This window comes from Anabrus simplex, chromosome 2, assembly GCF_040414725.1.
Source record: "Anabrus simplex isolate iqAnaSimp1 chromosome 2, ASM4041472v1, whole genome shotgun sequence".
Taxonomy (NCBI): Eukaryota; Metazoa; Arthropoda; class Insecta; order Orthoptera; family Tettigoniidae; genus Anabrus; species Anabrus simplex.
The window spans coordinates 480,195,356-480,215,613 of record NC_090266.1 but is presented as its reverse complement, the minus strand read 5'-3'; the positions used below and the strand labels follow the sequence as shown (position 1 = coordinate 480,215,613).

At 38.2% G+C, this 20,258-nt stretch overlaps 1 protein-coding gene across 3 annotated transcripts in view; it reads left to right on the top strand.

Moving 5' to 3' along the window:
• The window catches only part of LOC136864190 (protein SET), a 267,970-nt gene that overhangs the window by 150,017 nt on the left and 97,695 nt on the right, over positions 1-20,258 (top strand). For all 3 annotated transcript variants that reach the window (XM_067140857.2, XM_067140858.2, XM_067140859.2), the window contains exon 4: positions 7,296-7,459. In XM_067140857.2, coding sequence (XP_066996958.1) covers positions 7,296-7,459 — 164 coding nt within the window. The remainder of the gene's footprint in view (positions 1-7,295; positions 7,460-20,258) is intronic.

Genomic DNA, 20,258 nt, shown 5'->3' with positions numbered 1-20,258 from the left:
CGCTCTTCTTCGGCAGAGTAATAATAAAGCTTCATTGGAAAGATGTATGTTGTCCATGACATCGCATACACATTCATCTCAAGTGTGGAATAAACTTAAACACATTTCGGGTGTACAAGGACCATCCTTAGTACACGTGGTATTGTCACTGAGCCACCCTCGATTGCTAATCATCTAGCAAGTCATTTCACAAATGTGTCTGGTTCCTTGAATTATCATCCCGATTTCCTTGCTCTGAAGCTGGAGGCAGAGCGCCATCATATATGTTTTGCCACTCGCACTTCAGAGGATTGTAACACTCTCTTTATTGAGTGGGAACTCCGCAGTGCCTTTGTGCTTTGCAAGGACGTAGCTCCTGGACCAGATAATGTCCATAGCCATATGTTCACTTCACTAGCTGTCCTCATCGAGGTTAGCCAATTATATGTTCCTGGGTGTTCAACTGAATCTGGGTAGGGAGTGAGTTTGTCACAGTGGCGAGGGGGAATAATAATTCCTCTCACCAAGCCTGACGACAATCCTTAATATGTGGCAAGTTACAGACTTTTTTGCCTGATCTGTGTGTTTTAAGTATTTGAGAGGATGGTGATTCGATGACTCGTGTGGTGTTCAGAGGGAAGATGGCGTTTGTCAAGTACGAGTGTGGTTTTCAAGCTGCCTGCTCCACCACTGACATTTGATGGCAGTTTTCTTCAATTTAGAGATGGCCTATGACACCACATGGTGGTGTGGCATTCTTTCATTCCTGCTTCAATGGATATTCCAAGGTAAACTTGCCGGTTTTGATTGCAAATATTTTGTCCCTTAGTCTATTCAGTATCCGAGTAGGAAACTGGAGTTTAACTGGGAATGGTTCTCAGTGTCACTCGGTTCGAGATTGCCATAAATTTTGCTGTTGCTTGGTCAGCAGTAGTACTGTTGGTTTTGTGTGTGTGTGTGTGTGTGGTTTTTTTTTTTTTTTTTTTTTTTTTTTTTTTTTTTTTTTTTTTTTTTCAACTGCAAAGAACTTGATTGTTCTCCTCTGTCGGAAGTGCACTCTTCATCTGCATCCTGAGCTGGTAGTTGATACCGATTTCTTGGGCTCCTTTTCGATAGTGAATTATCGTGGGAGCCTCATGTGCATCAGCCAAAAGTCAGATGAACTATGGAATTGAATATTGTGACATTTCTTACCGGTACTATGAGGGGGCTGACCGTATGGTGCTCCTATGCTTTTATAGGGAACATATTTTATCCAGGTTAGACTTTGGCAGTGCAGTGTATGGATCAACAATGAAACTGAATAGCATCTGGAGTTAGGTTGGTAATGGAAGCATTTTGTACCAACCCTATTGCTAGCATGCTGTGTGAATCTTGTGTGCCGTCTATACCTGAGGTGCCAACAAGCGCTATTGTCCTATGCTGCGAATGTGTAATAGATGCCAGTTCACCCAATCAATCCCTGCATATTCCATAATGGAAACTGCCGGCTGTGTACTACTTATCCTCGAGCAACGCAGCCAGTTGGTGTACGCTTGGATAGCAGTTACAGATTGACGTGCCTTCAGTTCCTTGTTTTAGACGACCACGTAAGGTATCTCCGTGGTTCATAAAATAACCACCAAGCAAGTGGCCGTGTGCTTTGGGTCATGTCACTATCAGCTTGCATTCGGGATGTAGTTGGTTTGAACCCCACTGTCAGCAGCCGTAGAGATGGTTTTCTGTGGTTTTCCCATTTACACACCAGGCAAATTCTGGGGCTGTATCTTAATTAAGGCCATGGTCGTTTCCTTCCTGCTCCTATCCTATCGTCGCCATAAGACCTTATCTGTGTTGTTGCAACATAAAACAAATTTGAAAAAAAGAAAAAGACGACGACCGGAAGTCATACTGGATCTGCACACCAGCTTAAAAGTGAACACTGACCTCTCCATTTATTGGATAGTCTTCCTGTCTGTTAACTGGTATCCAGGCTAAGTAGTTATTAATGTGGATGGTTCAAGGGCAGAAGCAAAACTATACTATGTGTTCATTGCTAAGAATCGGAGGTTTTTTTGTCTCTCGGATGCGTCTAGTGTTTACACTGCGGAGCACTATGCTATCTTTGAAGCTTTGCTGTATGCGTTGTCTAATGATCGTAGACACTTTCTCTTGTGTACTGGCTCCTTGAGCTTGCTACAGTCTATTGACACCTGTTTCCGGCAACAGCGGATCCAGGACCTGTTTGGCGGGTGTTGGTGTGCTAGCACGAGAATAACTTTTTTGATTTTCCCGAGTCATATGGGTATAGTGGGAAACGAGTTTGGTGATAGGGCTGCCAAGGAGGCGGTCCTATTTTCCGCTATTCCCTTACAAGTTCCCAGCGAATGACATTCGTTCTCGTCTGAGACATTTGGTAATATCCCAGTGAGAGATGGAGTGGCTGGCCATCCCTCTTTCAAATAGGTTAAGAACAATTAAAGGAATTAGAGTGTATGAAAGATTTCTGGTGTCTTGGAAGTAGTGGTATTATGTCATCTTTGTATCTGTGATGGTTTGAAGGGAGATGCCATCCCTGTGTGTACTTGTGGCAGTCATCTGAGTGTAATACATGCCCTTACGGATTGCTCACACCTTGCTGATCTTCACCGTGGTCTAAAACTTACGTGTCATCCGTTTTGAGGGATAGTGGTCCGTTTTATCATGTTTAAGTCAATTTTTTATTTGTTTGTGTATTTTGATATTTCTATTTTATTCTTCTAATTTTCATGATATGTAAGATTTCACTTTCAAAGCAATGCCTTACTCACTTTTATTACATTTTAATCTTATTTTAAATAATTTTATAAGAAAATAAGGCATTGAAATTTAGATCCACTGATTACTTAAAATTCTAGTCTGGGTAATTTTCAATTATAATTCTGTGTTGTCTCATCTCATACAGTTAGGGGCCGATGTCCTGGATGTTAGGCCCCTTTAAAAAACCAAACATCATCATAATGTTAGAGGGTGTTCGACCTGTGGAGGTTACTGTAAATAAACAATTTTTGTGAACAAATTAATTCCATCCCCTGGTCTATTGAGATTGGACAGCCAAAGTAGGGGACTGACTGTAGGGGTGAAGTACAGTGGGGGCTTCGAGGGCCTGGGAACTGCTATGATAGCTGTGAAGGCCCTTCAGGATCTCTGAAAAGTGGTGGCAAAAGGGGCACTGGTTAAGACGCAGCATGCTAGGTACCAAAATGGGTTTAGAAAAATGCCTTGTAAATTCTAATCTTATAGCAGTTGTATAGTATTATTTGAAGTGATTCCAAGTACTGTATATTACTTGATTGTGTTTGTAAGTACAGTATATGTTATGAGTAGCATTTTTTAAATAATGTAAATTTATTAAGGATTAGCTGTGTGTTACATACATACAGTATCAATATAGACTGTTATGCCTTTCAGCGTTCAATCTGCAAGCCTCTGTGAATTTACGAAACATTGCCACAATGCTCTATTTGTAACTAGTGCTCTGGCCTCATTTAGTTCTATATCTTTTATCTTTAAATTGTTAGAAACTGAGTCTAACCATCGTCGTCATGGTCTACCTTTACTTCTCGTACCCTCCATAAGAGTCCATTATTCTCCTAGGTAACCTATCCTCCTCCGTTCGCCTCACCTGACCCCACCACCGAAGCCGGTTTATACGTGCAGCTTCATCCAACAAGTTCATTCGTAAATTAGCCTTTATCTCCTCATTCCAAGTACCCTGCTGCCATTTTTCCTACCTGTTCGTACCAGCAATCATTCTTGCTATTTTCATGTCTGTTACTACTAACTTATGAATAAGATATCCTGAGTCGACCCAGCTTTCGCTTCTGTAAAGATAGTTTCATCTGGGAGATGACTTCCTTCTTACAGAACACTGTTGATCGCAGCTGCGAGCTCACTGCATTAGCTTTACTACACCTTGATTCAATCTCACTATATTACCAGCCTGGGAGAACACACAACCTAAATACTTGAAATTATCGACCTGTTCTAGCTTTGTGTCACCAATCTGACATTCAGTTCTGTTGAATTTCTCGCCTACTGACATCAATTTAGTCTTCGAAAGGCTAATTTTCGCACCTATTTTCCAGTTCCAAGATATTAGACCGCAGGCTTTCGACACAGTCTGTCATTAAGACCAAGTTGTCAGCATAGGCCAGACTGCTTAAGAGGGGAGGGTCAAACAGTAGATTATACCAAAAAGGTCATTTTTCTAAATAAATCCCTTAAGAAAGGTTGAGGTTTTCTAAACACAAATATGAAATTATATGTAAAAATTCCTCATAGTTTTACAGATAATTGCATTTTAGTGACAGCTTGCACATTGTGATGGGCGTGGCTACGTAGCAATGGATGCAAATGTACAGTGCCAGATGGTTGTGCGGTTTCTCTTTTCATCAATTTCTTATATTACTGGCTGCATGGTTAGTATAGACGTAGGCCATGCCTGTATCCTTGGATAACTGAGTTGTCTTTGAGAGTGGAAAGCTTTGAACTTCTATTTCAAAGGTTTCGGTTGTGTACTCCTTAGCGGTAGTAGCAGTTTGTTTTGAAAGTATCCACGTGCTTCTATTACATTGTGTCGTGAATTGTGATCATAATGCCTACGAAAGGGAACGTTGCAAGACGGAAAAAGAGGAGATTTGCTGGAAATCGCTTTTCTAATGAAGAGAGAGAGAGGTGATAATGGCAATGTTATTATTGACATAACCAGTAGGCCTAGTGCATCAGCCAGAAAACTTGGGCCAGAGTTTAGGTCATCTGTCAGTTATGCTAAGGATACTGACAGCGTGTCATATAGGATTATAGTTTTTTCTTCTTTAGTGGATAATAAAAGTGAACATTTGTCTTGCAAATTGTGTCATGGAAGTATGAACTTAACTGGAAGTAATATGTCTGGGTAGTTAAAACAGAGTTACTGTGAAGATGTCTAAAAGGGAGAAATCAAAATGAAAATGAGTCACTCAACTGTAAATTTGGTCCATTTGTCCCAAAACATCATGCAGTGGTAATAAAATTGTTCAAAAAGCAACCTACAGTGCTGTGGCCATTTTTAATGATGGAACTAGCAGTAATCTACAAGTACTGAAGACATTAGGAATCAAAATTGGGAAGAATACTGTGGAAGCTTTGAGCAAGTTTGACAAGGTAGTGCAGATTAAGCTGAAAAAGTAAAAAAAAAAAAAAAGTCAACTTTGGAGGCTAGGACTACGCGAAGACTCGGACTGGAAAAACAATCCAAGAACATCCAGAGTGTATAACATATGACAGTGGAGCCTTCTAAGGTGAATGGTGAGTAGGACTGTATGTGGCAACTTTTCACGATTTCCTGAAAACTTATTTTTTTCAAACAAGAAACGCAATATCACGAGAACCATTTGTCTGATCTAAATGAAACTTTGCACAGTTGGTCAAATACGAATTCTATAGGGGTTGAACTAAAATAATGGAACTGAGACAACATTCAGGTTTAATATAATGATATAAACAGGTCATAAAAATGTAAAAATTATATGTATATTTTTAAAAAATCTGCCAAATTAATTTGAATGCACTTAGAAATTTCATCTTAGTTCATCCTCTATAATATTGTCAGTTTCAATTCAAAAGAAAGAAAACAACCTTTAAACTCATATTTAAAGAGTTATCATGTTTTTTGTCATATCATATGGTAAATAATTTTATCAAAATTTATTAATTAATAATGTGGCTACTTTACATTAAAATTTTGATTTGTACTATATCAAACAATAGGTTAGGATGTTATATATCATCATATTGATTTTCAATATCCTACTTGAAATAATGTAGGAAATGAAAATGGGAAGGCCATTCTCACAACAGCAGACAGTGGGGTTTGAACTTGCTCGTCTCCTGCTTGCAGCGGTTGGCTCCATAGCTGTTGAGCTTTTAACACACGCAGCCACTCTGCTCGGTCGCTTAGTTTAGGCAGATTCAACTTACTCTATAATGACCATGACTGCTTGTCTGGGATAATTGCCTTTGAAATTTTCTCAGTCAGGCCACTTTGATTCCCTGATTGGAATCCTGAAAAGAAAATATCTTCAAATGGTTTATAGTGTTGCAGGATTTTTCACGCTTATACATTTCTATCCATGGTACTGAAAAATAAATTCCAAGTTATCCCTCGATTTCTTTTAAATTAGAGTTCTTTTTTTTTTTTTTCGTTTGTATCTACTTACCTTGTAGTTGTGTTTTCGTAACACTTCTGAGCTAGTATGAATTTTGAAACTTTCTCTTATATTCCTTTAAAATCCGTACTTCTCACGTGACCTATTTCTTAATTTTTTTTTTTTTTTTTTTTTTTTTTTTTTTTTTTTTTTTTTTTTTCCAGTGCATTCAGTTTGTTTTCAATTCTGTTACATTGTGTTCACTAATATGTGTTCACTGATATAACTTGAAAACAATATTCTTTAACCCATGGGTAGATAATACAAGTATCGAGCTCAAATTATTATTATTATTATTATTATTATTATTATTTACGTAGTCGGACGATCGTATTATTTGTGAGGTTATGTCATGAAACGTGCTGTGGCCTGTATATATTTGAGTTTAGTTAATATAAGAACCGATAATTAATAGTATATAATTTATTATTACCTGTACATATGATGTATAATCCACAGTAACATTTGTGCAACTCACTGTAACATGCAGAATAATGTATCTTTGACACATTCTTTGTAGAATATTCTTTACATTATAGCTAGGCTTTAGGCACTCTAGAATTTACGAGAAGGTATGTTCTGACATATACTTCTAGATGCCTGGCCAGGCAACACACATAAGGAAGCAATCTTCATGGTGGAGTTATTGTTTAGCAGGTCTTGTTTTGATGAGATGTGTGTAGAAGTCGTGTTTGAAGTGTGAGAATTGGTTTTTAGTGTTGGTAGTTCATGGGCGGTGGTTCCAGTCTCCTTGTGCTTCGTGATAGGCAGTTGTTACAAATTGTGTTTGTTGATGTGTGTGTTTAATGTGAAGTTAAGTTGTGAATAAATTAATGTACGCAACTGGCAGCATTTTTTGTGCGTCTTTGTGAATATATCAATATGTTCTGGCCCTGCAAGTTGTGGTTCTTGAATCTATATACATAATGAAGAAATGTGCTTTCCATTGTTCCTAATTGCCATTACTGTATGTACTTGTCTTAAAATTTCTCTTTGAACTGTTTGAAAGGACTTATAGTTGAAGGAGAATAATACTGGTCGGTTTAATTTCCATTTCATATACCTTGTTATATTAGTGTTCATAATTTTGTTTCCTTTTCTCACTTCTAGGCGATCCAGCTTCTCAAAGCACTCCAATCCGGTGGAAGCAAGGCAATGAGTTGCTTAAGAAGAGGAAGGAGGCTGCAAAAGGGAGGAAGAGAATCAATGAAACAAAATCATTCTTCCAGTGGTTCACAGATCATACTGACCCTTCAGCAGATGATATTGCAGAGGTACAAATACACTGCTTTTTACTCTTTCCTGATTGTAGTCAATTGAGAAGAATTGTTAGCTACAGTATAATCCCGATTTAGCATAAAGCTGCACTTAAGGGATGAAATTTAAGTTCTGAAAATTATTCCATAACAGTAATGTAATTTTATATTTGATTTAACGTAATTCACATTAGGGCAGAATCCGCAGTTGGTGTGAGGAAATGTTAAAATTTTCAAGTATTTATTTCTCTTAATTATTCTTATGGGACATTAATAGCCAATGGAAAAACTCAATAAGCTTGCCAAGGGTGATTCAAGGCAGAAGAGGGATTTGGACTGAATAGTACAGATGGAGTTTTGGGCAAGGAGATGAAGATGAATAAGTCAAAAACAAAAGTAATGGAGTGAAGCCGAACAAAGGCAAGTGATGCAGGTAATATTTGATTAGGAAATGAAGTAGATGAATACTGTTAGTTGGGAACTAAAATAACTAACAATGGTAGAAGTAATAGGGACATAAAATGGAGACTACCACAAGCAACGAAAAGCTTATTAAAAAAAAATTTAAAAAAATGCTCACTTCGAACATTGATATATTTATTTCATGTTTCTGAAGACTTTCGTCTGGAGTGTGGCATTGTATGTAAGTGAAACATGGTCGATAACTAGCTCATAAAGAAAGAGAACAGAAGCTCTTGAAATGTTGTGTTACAGAAGAATGCTGAATGTGGGATGGGTTGATAGAATCACAAATGAAGAGTTAATAGAGTTGGTTCGAGGAGATCAATTTGGCTAAATTAGATCAGAGGAAGAAATAGAATGACATGGCAAATTAGAAGACACCCAGAACTTACACAGCTGGATTTTTAGGGACGTGTACGGGCGCAAGAATGGTAAGGGTAGACCAAGGTACCAATATGACAAGCGGATGTAGGATGTAGTAGTTGTGTAGAAATGAAAAGTTTGGCACAAAGTAGGGTGTTATGGAGATCTGCATCAAACTATGGACTGATGACCGAAACATGTTAACATATGCAATAAATAATAAAGTTTAATATACATACATCTTCAATGTAGACTGTTATGCCTTTCAGCGTTCAGTCTGAAACCCTCTATGAATTTAACTAACTGCTGCCATAATCCTCTTTTTGATAGTTCCGTGGTCTCGTATAGTTCTGTACCTCTTTATCTTCAAATCATTAGAATCAGAGTCTAACCATTGTTGTCTTAATCTCCCTCTACTTCTCTTACTGTCCATATCATAGTACATTATTCCCTTTGGTAACTTATTCTCCATTCGCCTCGCATGATCCTACCACCTACGCCAGTTTGTGAGTACAGTTTCATACATAAAGTTCATTACTATGTTATCCTTTATCCCCTCATTCCGAGAATCCTGCCATTGTACCCACCTGTTTGTACCAGCAATAATTCTCACTATCATGTATTTTACTTGTACCTTATGAATAAGATACCCTGAGTCCACCTAGCTTCCACTCTAAAGCAAGGCTGGTCTGAAAACAGTTTGATGTAAAGATAGTTTCATCCTGGAACTGACTTCCTTCTTATAGAATGCTGTTGATCGGATTTGCGAGCTCTCTACATTCACTTTACGGCACCTTAATTCAATCTCAGTTACTGTACTACCATAATGGGAGAATACATATCCTAAATACTTGAAATCATCTACCTGTTACACCCTTGCATCCCCAGTCTAACTTAAAGTTCGCTTTAATTTCTTATCTGGTGACATCAGTTTAGTCTTGGAAGGGTTAATTCTCATACAATACTCTGTAAGTTTTCTTAACTCGCTGACTAACTTTTCAAACATATAAATCTGCATTTTACTTGAAAATCTGAATATCTGCATTTAAAATGGAAATTATGAAAATTAATATTCATTATATAAAATACACACTCGTCGAACCTTGTACTCACACTTACTTGTTACCTGCTTACTTACACATACGTTATTTGAAGGGCGCCAGCTGCCACCCAGTACAGCAATAATAGAATGAGACTCTTGACTATCTCTAGGGTGTGGGGTAATAAGCTTACTTTTGACAACATACCATATAAGTTCTGGGAAAAGGAGATTGGCGTTCGGTTTCCCCATTAATTTTGAGGTTAAGATATTTTACTTTCATTGAAATAAAACTATGAATTCGTTTGATAGAACAATATATATTCTTTAAATAATATATCAAAAAATAGAGAGTCTTGTTGCGATAAAACAGATGAGAATATGAAATTATGACATTGCAACTGAAAGAAACTAGGCATGAATTTGAATTCTTTTTGACCGGACATTTAACAATTTATACGAAATATTTCCTTCACTGATTCACTTGACTGTACCTTCAACACTTTTAGTGTAATTACGACGTATTCCTTTGATCTGGTGTTTACTGTAGATGTGTCACGCCTAACTTGGTGATACATCCTTGTGACTGCTTCTTCTCCATATCATCTGACTTCTTTGTAAGTCAATATGGTATGACCTCTTGGCAGGTCCAGGGTTGCCCTCTCTGACTTCATGGTAAGCCCTTGCGCCCGTGTCTTCAACTGAGTGAGCGACCAACCTTTTGGTCTCACTCTCTCAATGACCAATAATTAATGGCTCACTGAGTCTTCACCATCTCTCGTTCACACACGTTCACTGACCAACTAAGGCCTCTTGATCTAGTAGACTACTTCACTGTACTGCATCCGTATAACTAACGACTGACGCTACAATATGCACCCACCTTATATAGACATTGGTTGACACCGCTACGTAATCTCCAGAAATAACCATGACATACTCCCACCTACGCGACAAATATTACATACAGTGGTGAAATAGCCCTGCGGCGGCCGACTCGCTGAGCGCATATTTAAATAAATACAATGACATAGCCATGGCGCGGCGATGACTTGGCAGAATCGCCACTAATCTTGCACAATGTCCCAACGTCACACCCAATCTCTGATATATACAACAATTCTCACTGTACAGGTATTGAGTGTTATACTACACATACGTATATATGCATACATCTAAGTACAATCTTGCAGGCAACAGGCAATTGCAAAATCGAATTAAATAAGACTGATAATTTCAATAATAGTAACAATATCACAGATAACATAATAATAATAATAATAATAATAATAATAATAATAATAATAATAATAATAATAATAATAATAATCATACAATAATAAAAATACAGATATCATCTTGTAACGGGATTTGAACCGTTACAACTCTTTGCACCTATTATGAAGTTCCAAGGTTTTTCGCACAATCTGCTATTAAGGCAAAGTCGTCAACATAGGCCAGACTGCTTACTACATTTCTGCCTAAGTGAATGCCTCCCTGCCACTTAATACTTTTCAGCAGATGATGCATGTAAACTATGAACAAAGGTGAAAGGTCACAGCTTTATCGTACCCATGTTGTAAGTGCCTTGAACCAAGAACTCTTTGTGCCATCGATTCTCACTGCAGCCCAATTGGCCACATAAATGCATATGATTGATATTAATAATCTACCCATAAAATTATTGCACCCCTTGTTGGAAAGGATCTGGAATGAAGAAAAGTTACCAGCTGAATGGAAGAAAGGCATGATGGTTAAGATACCAAAGAAAGGGGATATTACTAAGTGTAGTAATTGGAGGGGAATTACATTGTTGTCAGTGCCAAGTAAGGTGCCCTCATGGATCATTTTAGAGCGTGTGAAAGATGTTGTGGAATTGCGCCTTAGAAGGGAACAGGCTGGTTTTTGTAAACACCGTAGCTGTGTCGATCTCATAAACACACTGAGAATCATCTTGGAACAAAGTGTAGAATGGCAGAACACCCTCTACTTAACTTTCATTGATTTTGAGAGGGCCTTCGACTCTGTAAATAGAAGAGTTATGTGGCAAACACTTGAAGAGTATGGTATACCACAAGAGATTCTGAATATTATAAAGGATACGTACGGGGGGTTATAAATGTCAGGTTCTGCGTATGGTAGATCTTACTGAACCAATAGATGTGACCTCGGGTGTTCGACAGGGCTGTATTCTTTCTCAGACACTTCTGCTGCTTGTTGGATAGTGTGCTGAGGAGAGTGTATCGAGGTCGGAAAAGGGGGATCTGGTGGGGCTTACAAGATAGGTTAGAAGACCTTGTTTTTGCAGATGACATCTGCCTACTGGCTCAACGGTTCAGGGATATGGAAGAAAAGGATTAAGCGGTTGAAAGAGGAGGTAGAGGATGCTGGACTTAAAATAAATATTAAAAAAGACCAAGGAGATGAGGGTCACTTCCATGATTGATGATAAATTGTCAATAGATGATAAATAGATGGAACAAGTAGACTCCTTCATATATCTTGGGAGTATGGTTACTACAACAGGAGGAGCAGAAGAAGACATTAAGAGTCGTATCAGGAAAGCAAATGGTGCGTTTGTTCAATTTTATCCTATATGGAGAAACAAGAACATTTCTAGAAAAACTAAGCTGCAACTTTTTAACACAAATGTTAAGTCCATTCTGCTTTACAGCTATGAAACGTGGAAAGTTACCCAGAAGACGACTAAACAACTGCAATTATTATTATTTATAAGATACATAAACAACTGCAAGTCTTCGTGAATCACTGTCTAACACGTATCATCAACAGAAGATGGCCGGATGTTATTTCAAATGAAGATCTATGGGAAGAAACTAATCAGCAGCCAATTGAATTGCAGATAAGGGAGATAAAATGGCGTTGCATAGGACATACTTTAAGGGAGCCTGCTGGAGCCATTCAAAAGGCAGCGCTTGACTGGAACCCCCAAGGTGCTAGAAAGTGCAGACGTCCAAAAAGACGATCGAAGAGGAATGTCTAGCAGTCGGAAAAACCTGGAACGAAGTGAGGAGGTTAGCCAACAATAGGAGCAGATGGAAGTGTTTCACGGAAGCCCTATGCTCCAGGAGGAGCAAAAGGAAATAAGTAAAGTCATAATCTTATAGTCCATCAGTATGGCATATATCTTTTCCCTCGGTACTGTGTCTCTCTCAGTGAACACCTTGCCTGGTATACTGATCAATGAGATACTTTGATGGTTGCTGGAATACTTCCTGTTACCTTGCTTGTAGATAGGTGCAATTACTGCTTTTGTCTAATCAGAAGGTACTTTACTAATATTCCATGCTAATCTCATTACCCTGTGAATCCATTTCATCTCTGCCCTCCCACTATATTTGACCATTTTGGGTCTAATTTCATGTATTGCTGCTGCTTTGACAATGGAGTTCATTTACCATCCTTTCTACTTCCTCAGGCGTGTCTTCCCTATGAGCTTGGTAGTTCGTGGCATCGCCAGAAATATTTTTACGTTGAGATGATTTTCAAAATATTCTTTCCGCTTGTCCAGTGATTCCCTGGGATCTTTTATGAGTTCATCTGATTTACCCAACGCTGATCAACTCCAGTCCTCCTGCTGAAGAGAATTAGGGACTTTGCAGCTAAGAAACCCAGAGCTGCATTTTTGACACCCGTGCAGATATTATAGAACAAACAAAAAGTTTTTCTTAGTTCCACCCCAGTGTTCATGTTCACTCCATTTGTAAGCGTGTGGTAATAGGAATAATTAAATTTTCCAGCTTCCACTTTCCTGAGTAAATAATTTTTATTAATAAAGTGAGGAATAAATTTGATAGTGATCTGAAAATTATTCTCAAGTTAGAGGACTGTTTTGCACTCACTGTTTAAGTTTTGCTTTCATTTCATTAAAAAAGAGGAGTTGCCTTTTCTGAAAACCTGCATTTTCTATTAAAACAGCCTGGCACTTGCACATGTTTCCTTTACATATTTGCCAGGCACTAAAAGGGTTAACCCTTTGCTGTTCCCCATTTAAAGGCGGATGCCTGGCCGTAATTAGTGTTTTCTGACAGATTCCTTTAAATCCCAATAGGCAAAGCAGCATAAATACCACCCTTTAAAAGAAAATAACTAGAAGTCGAAAGAATAAGGATATAAATGTAATTTCTTTTGCATTTCATTCTTACATGATTAGTGCATTTAAATGTGTACTCATCCTAATTTTGAATATCACATTTTGCTCCTGCTGGTATTCCAAAATGCACCCCATCCTGCACAGTGGTAGATCGCACTGCTTACATTTGAATGCTGTTTGTATGTCTTTCCCAGAAGGTGCCCTATTTTTCATTTGTAAACACAAAGCACACACTTCAGCACTATCAGGCATCTTCACAAGAGAATGAAATTATTTAGGGGATGGACAGCCAATGGGTAAACTTCTTTTCCTGCCCGTAGGTTTGTGGGACGCGAAGTTCCGATCAACTTTTGCGCCAAGTTTTGCCGGAAGTTCAGCTGTCTGTTTCCATGAGCTGTGGGAGATGGTTGGTTACTCATATCATAAAGAACGATACGGTTCACATTGCACATGATCCCAAAATGAAAGATAAATTTCCACTATTTTTTAGACGATCGCCTAACCCCGCACTATTCTCTTTTCTGATCACTGATGTCCACGCCACCCATATGTTTTGTGTAATTTATGACAGCACAAGGACACACAGTTTCTATTTCTTCATTGCCTTTACCAGTTTTTTGTTTCACTGTACTGTCAGTCACAGAATCTGAATTTGTTGACAGCATACGAACAGTACGTTTAACTTGCCAGACTGTTGCTGTTACACCCTCATTTTGCATTTTTCTCCCCACTTGAGTTTCAACTGTGCAGGTTTCCTCAAAATAATCACGCCAGCCCTTTCTATTTACCTCGTTGTCGCACAACTATAGATGTTGTGAGTTAGCAATAATTTCATCCGTTTTGCAGAACTGAAAAAGTTATCAAAGTAAACTCGATGCCACTTTCCCCTAGTATGACTGTCAGGTGTAAAACCACCTGCTCTCCTGATAATAAATTCTGGTCCCATGTTTCTTGCTTCCCCTTGTAAATCTCTCATTTCAGAAGGTAGCCATTTCCACTGTCAGCAATACCCCATGCTTTGATATCCCATATGGAGTGTTTGCCTGGGAGGTACTGTTTCAAGATAAATCTTCCCTTGAAACCTATCACAGCTTCATCTACTGAGAGTTCCCGGCCAGGTGTGTACAAAATTCCGAATTTTTCAGTAAGTTGCAGAGCTTGTCTTGCTTTGTACAGAATATCGTAATGTTGGCCTGTGTACATGGCTACTTAGATGTATATATTGCCCAAGTTTCCTGAACATTTTCAGTATCATTGCCTGCCTTACTAACGGGCACACGCAAAAGTCTCCTAGGAAGTAATAGTCTACACTGCCGGCCAAAAGTTTCCGAACAAGCATTGAACTGTTAAAGAATGGACTGTGAGAAAAAGAAAACAGCATAGCTATGCAAGGAATTGACAAATATATATTCTAAAACTAATATTTTAGAGTAAAACTAAGTTTTTACATTACATCTGAGCAAGAAACAGACAATATGTAGAGTTTGTGATTTTTAGCATTTGCGATAAATGCGAAATACGTCAAAACTTTGTCAGTGTATGTGCCTTCATCTTATATGACCCGTACGAGTGGTTTTCAGCGATTTTGAATTAGCGATAAAATGCTAAATTGGTTCAAAATACGAAATTATGCAGTTTATGCGAAATAGATGCGAAACTCTTGGTTTTATACGAAATAAACATATATCTTTTTAAAAACGATGCATTTTTCTTAAAAATAAGATATGTTGTTATTTATTTCAGGAGAAAGAACTATTACGGCCCCCATTGCGATCGTAAGGCGGTAACATACTTTGACGGACACTTCCGTGCTGGTGCACGGAACCTTTATAAGTTTATTATCTCTGTTAGCTGGTCAGAGAGATTTATTCTGTCTGTTTTGCAGCCTACCCGTTTCATGTCAGATGACACCTGAAGCTATTTTCTCTGTGTACATAGTAACTCTGAGCTGAAGTACGGAAAATAAAAAGCACCTTGGTTTGCCGCCCGTTGTAAACAATCATGGCGGCATCCAAGCACGGCATGGATGAGGTTATTCGTAACTGGCTTGAAAATGGTGATGTTGAAAGTAGAAATGATTCTCTGGAGAGTGAAAATACTTCTTCTTCGACTGACAGTGATGAAAGTGATTCTGATTTCAGTTCCGAGGTGATAGTGCCAATTGAAACCACGTGACAAAACCAGAATGCAACAAGAGTGGGTGAAAATTCTAGTATAATGATACTTGGAATTAAGATCTTGCTGACAATAAGCCTGTTTCTGTAACATAGCAAACCAGTTTCTGAAATTCACTCTATAGTGAGAGGGTGGGGGGTGTTCGGAAATTATCCGAAAGAAATGGACGTAGGGAATGAATTTCTAACCCCGCAGGTCTGGGATCACGTTACTAAGGAAATCAATGCCAATGCCTCTATATTTCTTGCTAATTTATCTGCTTTCCTTGAAACCAGTATTACCTACAAACGAAAACATTGGTTTCCTGTTACTATACACGAGCTAAACGCTCACTTTGCTCTGTGTATTCTTATGTATGTGATTAGTCAAATTTATGTCAAAGTGACGAAAAACTACATAATTGGTATGCAAGGGAATATTTCCTTTCACAAGTAATGATGGGCCAAAGGGTTGAGTCATTCAATGTGTGGAATATCTTTCACTGGTGAAAGAGCAATGCAAAGAACAATCAAACAGCAAATGCACTTTTAATGGGTACATCGCTATTATACAAAGCCCATCAAATTACCAAGACAAGACAAATACACTTTCAAGCACCCACGTTCATTCTCTTTGTGTTGACCCTTGATCGTAGTTGGTTGTTCTTGACATTGGTGTTGAGCAGTAGTTCTGTTTTATAAAGTATGGTAGCAATTTATTTTATTGTCTGGTAGCCATGGGTAGAAGCGAAGTGACCATCAAACAGCATGGCGAGAGTCACAAATCGCAAAATTTTTATGTAAGCGATAGGCCTATATTGATGTGCCGACTTTGCAATCAAAGACTTGAAGAAAAAAAAATGTTTTGCAGTCCTTCCTTTGCGTTGGCAGCACTGGTGTGCATTTGGACCTCCACAAACAGTGTAGATGTAGAATTTTTTTTAAGCAAGTACAAGACAATTGTAACTGACGGGTGGTCTCGAAGGAGGAACCGTTTAAACAATTGGCATGTTGTACTTCAATCATCATTGAAGTTCCTGTTCCTTGTAAGTGTCTTGTACTGTAATAAATAAATACGTTCAGAATAGTATTTTTCACTTTGAAATTGTGTTTGTAGATTTGTAAATAGGCATATTCGTGAGTGTGCGTTAATACTTCTTGCAGTCTTATGTTGATGTTTGTCTTATTTTCTATAGTGAATTCAAAAGTTGTGGGCTTGGATCCCACTGGTGTCTGGTTGGCCATTTTTGTTCTGTACTTAATATTTCTTCAACACGTACTAAATGAACGTAACACGACCTAATAGGTTGAAAGTCCGTTTCGATTAGCAAATTATGCCTATTTTTAACCAATTTGCTACAAAACGCTAAGGCTAGGAGTGGGAAGGAAGCAGCCGTGGCCTTAATTAAGGTACAGCCACAGCATTTGCCTGGTGTGAAAATGGGAAACCACGGAAAGCCATCTTCAGGGCTGCCGACAGTAGGGTTCGAACCCACTATCTCCCGAATACTGGATACTGGCCGCACTTAAGCGACAGCAGCTATCGAGCTCGGTACAAGTTTTTCTTACACTTTTGCACATATACTCGGCAGGCATTCTGCAGGATATCCCACATCTTTTCTGATGGAGAACACTCTTTTCGGACTTGCCGATCTAACTCCTTCCACAGCAGCTTAATTGGATTTAAGTCTGTGGATTAAGGGTTGGGGGGGGGAGGCATTCCATTAACCCATTCCGGTCTCGGTCTTAATATCCCTAACAAACGTTCTGGGCTGGGCATTATTAGGATATTTAAAACATTAGATATTTAAAACATTATATGTGTACCTCTAGGAGATATTTACATGATTCTTCTTTCTTTGTTCTTGTTTGACCGGGCGAGTTGGCCGTGCGCGTAGAGGTGCGCGGCTGTGAGCTTGCATCCGGGAGATAGTAGGTTCGAATCCCACTATCGGCAGCCCTGAAAATGGTTTTCCGTGGTTTCCCATTTTCACACCAGGCAAATGCTGGGGCTGTACCTTAATTAAGGCCACGGCCGCTTCCTTCCAACTCCTAGGCCTTTCCTATCCCATCGTTGCCATAAGACCTATCTGTGTCGGTGCGACGTAAAGCCCCTAGCAAAAAAAAAATGTACTTGTTTGAGCATCTAGTTTTGAAAACCCTGTTTGTATGATGCCAACTATCACTTGAGATTTTAAAATTGTTTATATAATATGCCATGTTCTGGGAATAGAAGAAAGGTCTGACGGATAACTAAGCAAGTACAGTTTTCTAAAATGCTGTTATATTTTCCCTATTTTGCTAATATAAAATGTGCATTGCAATTACAAAATGACAACAATAATGAGTAGGATAAAAAATAATTTTTCAATAATAATAGTAATAATTACAATAATGAAAATGGGAGCTATTATGAAATTTTATTTTAATTGATAAATTTTGTCAAAAGTTACTCAAAAGTAAAAATATTGTTCCATTTACCACAGAAGACTTCTGAGAATGAAAAATTCAGTCTTCTAAACAGACAACTTTACTAATATGTAGACAATCTCACATATTCATGCAAATTCGAAATACGTGGGAACATGCGCTAGGCCGTGAAACGAACTCCAATCATGATGAAATGTAAGAAGTTGTTTTGAATTCATATGTCATTAAGATGTTCATTTCCGCATAAACTTATATCATAAAATACAGTAGAAGTCCGTTATAGCGAGAATTTATTATGGCGAATAATTTACTCGCTATAACGGATTGTCATTATACCCGATTTTTCTATAAAAGTTGGGAAACCCTTCATGCACTTTACAATCGGTATGAAATGGCTATCAGTTTGTTCAAAACTTGCGTTTCCGTAGATGATATCCACACTACGGCTTACTTGTTTGTTATTTTTCGTAATCCAATACTACGTGAATGTTTAATTTCATTCTGAAAAAAAAAATATAGTACCGTATATCTCCGAATCCAAGATGAACCCCACTTTTTTCCTTCAAAAAATTTAAATCCGACTCAAAAAGAAGTTTGTTAAATCATATGAATGCCTTGTCTTACAGTAGGCCTACGCATTTTTAGACTATTTTTAGACGCCGAACATTGACTTTCGTCACGCCGTATTTCTTTTTTTGGCGGCTGCACAATTATTTATTTCCGCGGGTTTAAGGACCAAAAACTCAACATTGACATAATACCGAAGAGAACTCGTTGAAAATTTTTCGGCAATACCTATTCCATGCGTCTACAATACAACGATCCATCAGGAAATTATTCTTGCTGTCTATAAAACTGTTACTTTTACGCAGCGTCAGATATAACCGGCTGCCGCTACATGCACGTCTCGCTTGCCGGGTTCGGCCAAATTCAGCGGCTAGCGATGAATTGGCCTAATCGCGAACATTGAAAGTCAACGAGCGAGTTTATTGCGCCACGGTATGGCCATTCCGCCCTTGTGTTTTTCGTGCACATACCTCACAATTTCATCTTCGACTTCTTTAAAGCATCCTTGTTGCGAACCTCTGAATACATTTTTTGTACAGGACAAATTTTTTAGCTCTTTGTCTTCACGCTAACGCCAAATATTGGCTTTAGTTAGGCCTATGCCGTATTTTCTTGCGGCTGCACAATTATTCTACATTTCCATGTGTTTAATAAACATAAACTTATATTTGGCATCATAATATCGACTAGAACCCGTTGAAAATTTGCCTTGAGAAACACACAGGCTCTGTACAACCGGTTGTCGCAGGTAGCGATGTGTAGTAAAGAGGCGGTCGTTTATTGTCAACGAGTTCTGTGCGCGTGTGAAAAGAAGCAGCGTGTTTACCGCGATAGTTGCCAGTGGTATCCATTAACTTTCTGTTAGGCCGCGAATGCAACAACCCTTGAGTTTTTGCATTAGACTCTGAGAAAAAAAGAGTCTTGGATTCGGAGAAATACGGTATCACTCCAGAGATTTCTGTGGTAAACGCCTCAGCTTTCTTCTTCAAACAGCGTCACCTAACCTAACCGTATATGTAGCTTATCATGAAAACATATTTGAAACGCATGTAGAGAAATAACCTCCTCGTGAAAAATTTACATGTAAATAGCCGTAACTAGACGAGAGAAGATATGAAATATCCTCTAAAGTCAGTGATGTACTCTGCTGTATCTTGAGGTGTATCACATTCTTACTTAATTTCCGTATATAACATTAAAATTAAGATATCGTTTACTTCAGTCTTTATTTTTAATTAGTTAACAACTGCTATCGGCCGCGTTATTTATGCATTTATTACGAAAACGTGTTTTCCTCTTTCATTTCGAGTTTTCTTTAGAGAACAGCAGTCAAACTCCAACATCTCCTTGGAATGTGAACGAGAGAGCTCGCAAATGCACAAAGTGAGAAAACTATACCGTACCGAAGATGATCGATAGCATTTTGTTGCAAACGTTTCAATTTTCTTATTCAAACAGCGTCACGTATCCTAACTTAACCATACTATACGTATGATGAAAACACACTTCAAGTGCCAGTAGAGAAATTATACCTTTCTCGCTATAAATTTTCATAATAGCCTTTCCGTAATTTAACCAGACGCGACAAAATATAAACTAACCTCTGAAATCAATTAAGCACTCTGCCATATCTCAAAGGTATATCCCATTCTTACTTAATTGCAGTATTTAGCCTCAAAATTAAGCGGT